This window comes from Mustela nigripes, chromosome 2 (assembly GCF_022355385.1).
Source record: "Mustela nigripes isolate SB6536 chromosome 2, MUSNIG.SB6536, whole genome shotgun sequence".
Taxonomy (NCBI): Eukaryota; Metazoa; Chordata; class Mammalia; order Carnivora; family Mustelidae; genus Mustela; species Mustela nigripes.
In genome coordinates, this window is record NC_081558.1 from 112900673 (window position 1) to 112911986 (window position 11314).

Consider the following 11314-nt stretch of genomic DNA (forward strand, 5'->3'; position numbering starts at 1 on the left):
CTGAGACCTATGGATTTTGTTCTGGTCCCCAGGGCCTATGGGCTTCTAGTATTCGCCAGGTGGCCAGCTTCCGTTCTCTCATCTATGACAGATCAGGGGACCTCTGCGAATTGTGCTCACCCAATCCTAACATCACCCCAGGGTACAAGACACTACCAAAGGGCTAGAAAATGAGGTTAGCCAGTGCAAATTCACTGCTATTTATTCTCTACCTACACACCAAAAACAGACTTCTTTGCACCAGGAAGCTCAGCAAACGAGTGTATAAAGCTACTTCCACTGATTCCTTCTAGAAGTTAGGAATTTTCCCCAAATGATGTTACTGCTTTACGTTTAACGTGAATATTCTTCCAACCTAGCTCTAAGATCTTCACCTAAGACACATTATCCTTTTGCCATTAAGAAGGATCAATCCAACTATTTAGTTAAAAAGGCTGGGGCACCTGACTGGCTCAATCAGAGGAGCATGGATGGAACTCTTGATATTCAGGGTCCCAAGTTTGAGCCCCACGTTGGGTGTAGAAACTACTTAAGTAAAACTTAGAAAAAAAAAGTTTGAAAAGCTAAGCTACTAGATCTAACAAACACTTTATAGGCAATAGATGGAAAGAATTTTGATAGGTAAACTACTTCTTTGACAACACTGGCTTCTTTGACAACACTGCAAGAGCTGAGAGAGAACCTGTGGTTTATAGGATTTAAAAAGCAAGGTGTGGGGCTCCTGGGTGGCTCAGAGGGTTAAGCCTCTGCCTTCAGCTCAGGTCATGGTCCCAGGGTCCAGGGATTGAGTCCCACATCGGGCTCTCTGCTCAGCAGGAGCCTGCTTCTTTCTCTCCCTCTGCCTGTTATTTCCTCTGTTTGTGATCTCTCTCTGGCAAATAAATAAATAAAATCTTAAAAAAAAAAAAAAAAAAGTGAGGGGTGCCTGAATGGCTCAGTTGGTTAAATGCTGGACGCTTGATTTCATCTCAGGTGGTGATCATGGTCATGAGACCGAGTCCTGTATTGTGCTCTATGCTGGGTAAGGAGCCTGATTAAGATTCTCTCCCTCTCCCTCTGCTCTTCCCCACTCTCCTATAAACAAACAAATAAATAAATAAATAGCATTCGCTGACCACAGTGGACCTTGTTTAGATCCAGATACACGTTGTAAAAAATTCCACAGGACTCTTGGATTAAGTGTGAACACAAATCATGAAATACTAAGGAACTGGCCATGAGTTGATAATTGTTAAAGTTGAATGAATGATAGGACATGTGAGTTTATTATATTTTGATACTTGTTTGTATTTGAAATTTTCTCTGATAGTTTTTTTAAGTTTAAAATGGCTGCAGTCAAACAAGGGAAAGATAATGAGGGCAAATTTGTTTGTATCTGCTCCAACACGCCAGCAAGGTATGGAATACTCCTCTCAAGGACAAGCTCATCACAAGATTCTTTGGAGAGGGGAGGTTACAGAAAAGAGAATCCCTTTTATCAGGGAAGCCTGGGTAATTGGGTAGAGGAGAACTGAGGTCAGTTGCTTGGGATGGAGGGAAAATCCAAATGTAAACCTTGCTTAATCTCTGCTAATAGAAAATACCTGCCTAAAGCTAAAACTGAACTAGGGAAAGAATCCCTACACTCAGGGAATTGGAATCAGGTGGAGCTGCCTGCCCTTGAGGTTCTGTTTTGGGGAGACAGGAGACCTGGGGTAATACCAGTCAGGATAAGGGCTTGGATAACCTTGAAGGGCCCAACAATCGGCACAACACAAGAGAAAAGCCTTAAGACAGTTCAGAATATAAAATTCTACTCATGCAGGCAGCATGAGGTTTGGGAAGAGCAATCCCATCAGTCCCCCTCCCCATTGAGCTTCCACATTAACACTTAGCAACTCCGCTCTACAGTTTATTGGGTTTATAACTGGACAAAGTCACACGTGTACAAAATGAAGCTCACACTATCCCAAAGCAGAGTAGGGATTGAGGGCTGGGGATCCGTTACTGGCCTTTGGGGGAGCTCCGAGGTGAGGGGCAGCCAACCCTCCCACTCCAGAGAGATGTGGCCACAGGGGAGGGGAGGAAAGGGAGCCCACCTGGCTTTGGTCAGAGAACAGAGAGCCTGGCATGGGCCAGGGCAGACAGATGGATGGTGGAGTAGGAGCCCCAGAAACCACCCTGCCCAGGGAGCCCAGGGAGCCCAGGGAGCCCAGGGAGCCCAGGGAGCCCAGGGAGCCCAGGGACTGCTCCACCAGTCCCGCTCGCAATGTAGTTGGTCCAGACCTAGACTCAGGGGCTGGTGCAAAGGGAAGGCAGCAAAGCAGGAGGGAGGAGACACTGAAGTATGGTGGCCCAGGGCACCCAGACCCACGGAAAAGGGCGGGTGGGGAGGCAGGCTAGCTGCTACTAGGCAGCTAGCAGCGGGTCTCATAAATGCCACTGCGGCCAATGTAGCGCACCCATTTGATGACATCATGGTCGCTGTAGTTCAGCTTCGGTTCAAACACCTTCAAGTAGCGCACCTTGAGCCCAGAGGGTGCGAATGGCACCTGGGTAAGGGACAACTCCAGTTAGGGATGTGGTCTTCCTCTCACAACTACTCTCCTCTAGGAAGTTCTGTAGCCTTGACCTACCTACTTCATCTCTACTACAGGTGTCTGAATGATTGGGGTCCTGAAAGAAGCTGGGGGAAGCTTAAGAAGGGTCTTCTTAAGAGGTTATTAAAGAAGAAAGCGTATCCAAGAGTAACGTAAAATAACCACTTAGGTCTGAAATCAGGCCCTGCCTGTGATAACTTGATTTAATTCCTTTAAGCAGCAGGTGGCAGCAACCAAAGACTCACTGTAGAACACACTGATCCTGCTCAATAATATAGGCTTAAAAAATAAGGTGGAGAAAATTTTATGTCTAACATGCATAAAGCAAAGTCAGCCCATTCTCCTGTCTGTAGATAAACTTTGTCTTATTTGGCATTCCATCTAAATTTTTCCAAAAAATTGTTTTTATGACAAGCTTTAGAAGTCAAAGATTTTTGTCAGTGTGGATAGCAATTTCTAGTAAGAGGCCTGAAGGGGGAAGGAATGGGTCTATGAATTAAATCATTTCCCCTGCCTAGGTCTCATCTGCAGGTAGTAAAGTGCAGAATTTGACCTAAACAATCCTAAGATCTTTCTTAGCACACCCTGCCATGGCTCTAAGGCCTCTCCTTTGCCATACCTCAAAGTTCATGGAAATGGGGGGTCGAGCCCATTTCTTCTTGTCATTGGTGGGCAGAAGTTCAATCTCAGCGCTGATCTGTGATTCCTTCATGCCTGCCATGCGCTTGATCCTGGGAACAGAGGGGCAGTAAGCAGCAAGTGCCCCTGATAGCTTGGAGGAGTTTTAAGGTGGAGGGTACCTTTTTGGAGGGGTACGGACAAGGAAACTGAGGAGCATGTGGGAGGTGCCAGGACAAACAGTATGGGGAAGACCCTGCTAAGCACTTGCAATGGAACCTTGGGCCTGCTACTCCTTTGGCACTGTGGGCTGCAGTTTTAGCTTAAATACACAACATGCTATCCCCTGCTAGTTCACAGAAATATTCCAGGGGAAAACATGGAAGCATTCCGATAAATGTATGCATGCACTCAAACATGGGCGTGTACACTCTTACACAGAGGTATGGGGCTGACAGCATAAGTAGAGGCTCCTGGAAAAAGATAGGCACCCCCCGCCCAACACACACACACACAACACACTCATTCTCTCTCTCGCCCAAGAAAATGAAGGTAAAACTTAAAAGAGGGTTCAAGGAATCTTGAGACCTGTAGCGGCCTCATGAAGGAGACTCACTTCCACACAATGGCGTTCTCGCTGGCCTTGTACTTGGCCTTCCCCTTCATGCAGATCACCTGTACCCCACTTGTGTTCAGTGGGGTTGGGATCCTCACCTACAAGTGAGGGAACTCTGTCAAGCCCTGACATCAGCTGCTTTTATACCCAGAGACAGTGCTGCTTCCTCCCCAAGTCCCTTGTTCTCACCTCAATCTTCTGAGCCAGTAATGAAGGCTTGAAATTGGACTTGATGACCACCTTGACCTCCAGTTTGGTGCGTCCCACTTCTCGCACTAGTGGGATCACCCGGAAAGGAAGGATGATGTCCTTGGTGGTACGATACCTTTAGGGGTTGGGAGCAAGGTTGGCACAGCAGAGCCTGTCCTCCTCCCTCCCCCCATTTCTCTTGGCCAGCAGCACCCCCTGCCTCCTCACACCCCAGTGGCACCTCATTAGCTCAAACTCTCCATCAGGTGGGATGAAGCTGATGCTGCGTTCAGAGTCAAACTTGCTGAGTCGCACACACTGGTGGAACGTGCAGTCATCGATGGCAATTGATTGCTTCCCACTGCGAGCAGGGGCAGAAGGTCTCCTCGTTGGTACAGAAGAGTGGCAGGAGAGGGTTGGCTGGGAGACTATCCCACCCCCAAAGGCTGCCATATCCTGGATGAGGCCTGCACTACAGACTGGAAAGCTACCAGAATGCAGCTTTCTGACTCAGGGGTCCCTGGTGCTGATTTACGGAGAGTGGGAGCTTTACAAGCTCATCTCTGGAGAACTCTGTTGCTTGGGACCCAGAGATTTCAGGCACAATGGGAGGCCATCAATATGTATAGAAGAGTCTCAGCCCTGGGGATCAAACAAAGGGGTCTACTCTTGAAGTAGGATGAGGACAATCTTCTCATTTCTTGTAAGCACAGATGTCAAGAGTAACCAGGCAAGCACACCCTTGGGAAGAGGGAGTCTGCATTACTGCAGAAATGGTATCTTGAAGGAACCTGTGATAGACCAAGCCCTGCTCAGCCCTCGAAGGTCCACCCTCTCCCACCAGCAATCCCGCTCAGGCACCTCTTGCTGGTTTCATCAGCTGTGCCTTTGCCTTGCTTCTCAATGACAATCTTGTCGTTCATCCCAAACTTGCACTCAGGCATGCCACTCAGGTAGCTCTTCATCACCACCCGGCCTGACACATGGGCGCTCAGCACTTGCCCTGGTGACAGACAGACACATGGGAACATGTGAGTTAGGACAAGAGTGCTGCCCTGACCCTGCCCCTCCGGCTCATCACAAGCGGGCTCTCACCCTGGGGGGACATGAGGAGGTTCACACTCTCCAGCACGTCCAAGAAGAGCTCATTCCGGCGGTACTTGATGCCCTCCCGCCGCCAGCCGATCTGCCCAGTCACCTGGCTGGTGATCTGCGATTGCTCTTCCTTTGTCTACATGGGGTGACAGAGAAAAACACGAATGGCCTCATTCCCCTCCACCTTCAAAGACCCTGTCTGTCTCTATCCCCACTCCACTCTCACCCAAACTCCCTTCCTCCCTTGCCCCCATGCTGCCAATAACTCATCATCCCCATGAGCTCCATTTGGCAGGGCCTGAAGAAAGCTGTAAAGGTGAAGCTGAGGGAACTGCTTACCTGATGCTGGAGGCCAAAGGGCCAATGTGATGCCCACAGGAAGCAGTAGGGGAGCACAGATGGGAAGAGGCAGGCAGAAAAGGAGGAGAAGGCAGATATAAGATCTGGACCCCAGAGGAGGGCCCACGCTCTCCCTTTCTGAGGAATACCAGGCCTCCAGGGCAGCCCACACCCTTCCTTCCCCCAGTGCAGAAGGAAACTGCTTGAAGTGTATTCCCAGTAACAGGGATGCTGAGTTGGCTACTCCTAGGGTGGAGGGCCACATGAGGCAAAATAGGCCTGCAATCACGGTAGAGGGCTCAAGCCAGCACTTCCTGTCAGAGGCGGGCTCTTGAGTCATCTGGGACAAGGCTGTGAGGGGGAAGCTCAAGGTAGATGGGCCCCACCCTTGCTGTGGCTATCCCACTGAGTACCTGGCTCTTGATACCCTGCTGGGTGATGAAGGTTTTCAGTGCGCCTGTCTCTGAATTCTGTGGATAGCCAAAATCCAGGATCTCTGCAAAAGGAAGGGAACCATCACCCCCTGGAAAAAACTGAAGGCTCCTTCAGTCCAGTCCCTCCCCTGGCCAGGACATATCTGGCCAGCACAGCTCTAGAAGACCATGGGATCATCTGCGGCAATGTCCTCTGGCTTTGTAGCATTTACTCTGGGATTTGTGCTCCATAAGAAAACATACTTAAAACATCAGATTTTTTTCACAGAGAAAATCAGAAGAATCTCATGGCTAGTGCGTGAGAGATCAAGAAGCACTGAGACCTTAGAAAACAGACTCTGGGGAAGATGGAAAGACTCCCTTTAATCATACCCTACAGAGGAACAGAGATAATGCAACCCCAGAAGTCAGTAATATCTCACTGTCCTTCAGGCTCTGAGGTAGCTGTTGAGACAGAAAGCTGGAAGGACACTCAGTGAACTAAGGCCCAAACCACAAAGGTAAGAGGGAAATGTGCTTAACTGCAGGACGCCCAGCTACCAAGCCCCCCACTTAGATTCCTAGCCCTCTGAAATATCTTTTGGTCCCCCACCCCCTTTCCCCACCTCTACTCACTAGCCTATTTCTGTGTTCTACTTCAGAGCAGCCTTTAAGGCTGAATTTAGACTGGCCGCCTCAAGGCTCAAAAGACCAGACAGGAAATAAAGTTCACAGGACACTGGAGGGAACCTCACACATGCTCCCTACCTCCAGGCTAGGCCCCATCAGGTCCATCCCCACCCTACGCCCACCACCCTGCCAGCCTCACCATCCAGCAGCTCATATATGAGCACAAAATTGTTCTTGATGTTCTCTTCGCTGATCTTGCCGAAGTAGGCAGCCATTACGTCACACATCTTATAGAGGAATTCGAAGACCATGGCAGCATTGACATTCTGCTTGGTGACAGCTGCCAACCAGATGTTGGACCGCTTAACATGGAAGAAACTGGTGCGAGCGATGTTGGTGACGGGGCTGCGCACCTGCTGCCGGGCGTGGATAACATTGACCCGAAAAGCATCCACTGCATTCCTCCTGAGGAAAAGGGTACACAGGGGCTGCTCAGCACCCCATCAAACCTCACTCCGTGGGGACATTAACCATAGCTGTTAACAACCTTTCCCCACACCTTCACTGCTTAAGTCTGACATGTACTCTGAAGCCAACGCCTAAACTGCTGGGGCAGTGCCCTTGTGGCTCCCAGCAGAAGCACGGGAGTAGGGCCAGAGCAGAGCTGGTGTCTGAAAGCCACCAGAGTTAGGGAAATCAGGTGGGAATGACAGGATAGGCATACCACTAATAAAGTGAAGTCCATTAGGCTTAAGGAGGTATATTCCTGACTCCCAGACCTGGCCCCAATTTCCCAGCTGCCACCTCTCTAGTTTCTCAGTAAGCTCCAGGCCCAAATTAGAAAGATACCCTGCTCCTTCTTCAGTTTTCCCACTTGTGATCCTACCAGTGGGGAGGCCTGGCTCTTGCAGAAGTGAGACAAAGCCAGCATGACTTCAGAGAAGGTTCTAATCAATTGAGGAAAAGGCACTAAAGGGCCATGGAGCTGGGCCATTCATTCCTGTCCAGGGTCCAATTCCAGGACGAGTTCAGGGAATGAAAACAGATGAAGAAAACAATGATGGGGGGCAGGGCCCCCCACCCACCTGTGCCTGGGTGGCAGCTTGATAGGCTGCTTACCTATTGCTACGGCAGCCAATGAGATGGGATGAGAGAAATGACGCCAGCAAGAAGAGGAGAGTGGCAGCAACGAGAGAGAGGATTAGACACACAACACACTGGGGCAGGCAGCACACACCATGAGTGGAAGCAGACGAGCAACAGGCAAGGAGCGGAAAGCACAGCAAGGCATGCAAGACAGTATGTGCCCTGGCTTAAGCAGGTTCATCCAGGGCAGGAGAGGGTGCAGATGGGTACAGCCAGCCAGGTTCAGGGAAGCCAGGCACTACCACAACTCTAGTTCATGCCCACCACCACCCAATGGACAAATAGCCACAAAGGCCAGGCCAGCCCATTAGCCACAGAGCTGGGAGCCAAGGAGCTAGGGCACTACAGCATGCCCATTCTATAACTATCTGTCCTAAGCTCTTAAAGGAAGAAAAACAGGGCAGCACAAACCAGAGGAGCCTAATTTCATTAGAGCTGCTGAGGCTAGGATATGTCCCCTCACTGAGGAAAGAACAGTGGCATGCAGGGTGGGGCAGAATGAGAAGGCAGTCTGTGCCTCCTTGTTAAGGTCTGAGGGACCCCGAACAAGGAGCTCTTCCAGGTCTACTGATAGGCCAGAAAGGGCTGCATGGCCTCCCTGCCCATCCCTCAGTGACCCTGAGAGTGCCTCAGGCTTGCTCACAACCTCTCTTCTAGAAGTGGCCCAGAGGAATTGAAAACAGCTGAGTCAGCAGCCTGCCTCCTCCCAAGAAAGGGAGTGGGAGCGGATCTGGCGGCCTGCAGAGGCTTTCAGAAGAATTCAGTGAAGGCTCTCACCATGTGAAGGGCTTCTGAGACTTATATGGACTAGTACCACTTGCCTGGCCACTAACTTTACCCCCTGGAGAAAGATCTCCCATCCCCTCAAAGGAGGAATTAATTTGCCAAGGCAAAAGCACTCATCTCCAGCAACTAGGTCTGTCACTAAGGGAAACAGAAGGCAGGAAGGGCAGGAGTTCCTAAGACTGTGGAGGCCACACAATTCCACAGGTCCCGCCTATTGCCAGGCCAATACCACCAGACTTAATGGGAACCAGGCTGTATTAGCGGAGCTTCTAGGATGCAGCAAGGGGTGGGGTGGCCCAAGTCAAGACTCTGGTAGGAACAGACCTGCTCTTGCATGCTGGGAAGGAGGGATGAAGGGTGGGGGCACAGCTGGTTCAGCCAGGGGACTCACCCGATGTCATCTCGGTAGACCCGGGAGATGAGCACCTCCCCCTTGTGATTATAGATGAATAAGCCTCCAATCATGGCGGCAGCTCAGTCTCCAAGGCCCATCGCTCTGAGAACAGACCTAAGACAGGCGGAGGTAAGGGAAGGCCTGAGAACCTCGGCCAACATCCCCTGTGGGGCTGTGCAGTTCACCAGCTGGGCTTTTTCTCCTGACTCAACCCTCCAGTAAGTGACCCTGAAGTCCTCCCCAGGCATGCCCCTCCCCTTAGCCAGGCTCCAGTTCCTGTTTATCTGACACTGGAAAGGAGAAAAGAAATGGAGAGGGACTTGGGCCCAGGATTCTAAGGCCATTTTGATCTTCCCTTTTCTGGGGCTGAGCCCAAAGAGTAGCCTCCCCCACCCTTCACAGTGCTGAGCTCAGCACGGATCCTTTTTGGCCCCTTCCTGTGCAGACTCTCACTCAGATTCTAGCCGGTGAGTCACTGTGAAGGCCTGCCTGAGGCTGCAGGAATGGCGGTAGGAATTACTCCACTTGGTTCAGGCCTGGGGCCCCCAGGCACGGTTTAGGAGTACCCGGTCTCTCAGGCTCCACTACCCTTCTGAGAAGATGGCAGGGCCTGAACCTGCGGCTCTCTAATTCACAGAAGTCTAAACATTCCAGGAAAGGGTGTGCAGGGCGTGGGGAGGAGAGAATGGAGGCCTTAGGCCCTGACTCCAACCCAGGAGTGTGGCTCCAACCAATCCCAGGCAGTCAGATAAGCAGGCAAAAGAGCAGAGCAGAAAGGCCCAGCCCTGGCAGGCTACACTTCAATGACCCAAGCTTATTAGTTATTTTTAACCACCTCCCTTTCAAAAAGGGAGGATCCCTCTCAGCTCCCAAATGCAATAAAAATTGGGGGTAGGGGTACAGGATTCATAAAACCAAGAGATCAACCCAGCTGAAATTCTATGATTCCAGACCCATGACATAACTCATTTCTGGCCCGAGTACCTACAAGCAAGGAGTGGAATACGTGAATTATCCAAATTATTTGGGTCAAACTAACTCAAAGTGTTTGCAAGGAGAAAAAAGGTTAATTTAATTCTAGATTTCCTGAATTAGCTCTGGTATTAATTTTACAGGGCAGAGAGAGTTTAGCAGACTTTTCTAAACTGGAAAATAAAACCAATTACTGTGGCCATCAGGGTCTCCAAAACTCAGTGAGAGGCTCTCAAGGTGGTGGTAGATACATTTTACCCCTTGGCCCAAAGAGGCTGAGAGAAGAAATGCAAAATGGAGGTAGAGCCCTGGGCAAAGAAGCAAGTTCACAGGTATCAAGTGGTAGGGACCTCAGAGCACCACAGGAGCAGAGGTGGGGCCCGGGACAAGAAGGGAATCCTGAGTTAAGGGGAAAGACTGGTAGAAACAGCCGGGCGGTCTACTTCAGGTGAGGCTGCAGCAGCAGAGGCCTGGGGTGGGGGGTGGGGCAGCGTTACATCTGGACGAAGGAGTTTCCCGTGTGGCAAAGGTCAAGCCTTTGAAGAGGAAAAACAGCAGGGAGAGCCTGACAGTGGTGAATAAGGGAAAGTTGGGGCTGCGTAACCTGCTTTGGGGTTCAAGCGTAGAGGCATGAGCGGATGGTGGGCTTTTCTCCCTGGGGAGGAAGACATCGCGGGAAAAAAATGGCTCCACGGGGGTGCGGGGGCTGTCACAGGCCTGAGGAAGAAGAGCCGCGGGGTGTCACTCAACTGGGGGGGAGGGGATGCCGCAGGGTGGGAAGCCTGTCACAGTCCAGGGAGGCGACACAAGGGGGTGTCACTGTCCTAGGGGACGGGGAATTGTCCTTGCTCTGAGAGGAGAAGCGCAAAGGAACAGGAGGGTTGTCACGATCCCGGGTAAGGGGGCGCCGTACAGCGTCCCCGCTCTGAGAGGATTCCAGTAAGTCTCTCTCTCCCGGGAGGCGCCGGACGGGTCAGGTGGAGGGCGCCGCTCCTTGCCCGTCCCGCAACCGCGCCCCGGGCGCCCCCGCCCCGCCGTCAGCTCCCTCTCGATCTGAAGGCTGAAGCCACTCCCTGGTGTGGGCAGCTTTCCGCGTAGTGCAGCGCAAGGAAAGGCAAAGCTGGGCAGCGAGGTAGGCGTTCTCTCTCACCCTTGGCCAGATCCGGAGCTTACCTGGTGTCCGCGGCCCCCTGCTCGGCCCGCCGGGCCACTCTCCGGATCCCAAGATGTCCGCCCGCCCCCTGCTCGCCAGCCCGCTGCCTCGGCTTTCACCGCAGTGCCGCGGCCCCGCCCCGAACATAGTTGCGCGTGCGCGTCCGGCGGACGCGCCGACTACATATCCCGTCAGGCCCTTCGACCTTCTCTTAGCAATTTTAAGCTTCCTATGTTCAGTAAAACTACAACTACCGACAGGCTTCGGCGGGTAGGAGTGCTGTGAGTAGGGATAGGAGGGGCTTTATCCAGCCTTTCACGAAATACAGATCCCATCATACGCTGCTCCACTGACTTTATTTTCTCCGCTGAGCATTCTGGGAAT

The 11314-nt window shown here is 51.5% G+C and overlaps 1 protein-coding gene across 1 annotated transcript; it reads right to left on the reverse strand.

Moving 5' to 3' along the window:
* Nucleotides 1-1878: 1878 nt before the first annotated feature.
* Nucleotides 1879-11061, reverse strand: AP2M1 (adaptor related protein complex 2 subunit mu 1). The gene is made up of 11 exons (XM_059391427.1): nt 10951-11061; nt 8803-8919; nt 6679-6944; nt 5850-5932; nt 5098-5233; nt 4864-5005; nt 4244-4363; nt 4003-4138; nt 3814-3911; nt 3199-3310; nt 1879-2531 (listed from the first exon to the last, which is right to left on the reverse strand). The coding sequence occupies exons 2-11, from the start codon at nt 8874-8876 to the stop codon at nt 2397-2399; spliced, it is 1302 nt and encodes a 433-aa protein (XP_059247410.1). The 5' UTR covers nt 8877-8919; nt 10951-11061; the 3' UTR covers nt 1879-2396.
* Between the last annotated feature and the right edge of the window lie 253 nt (nt 11062-11314).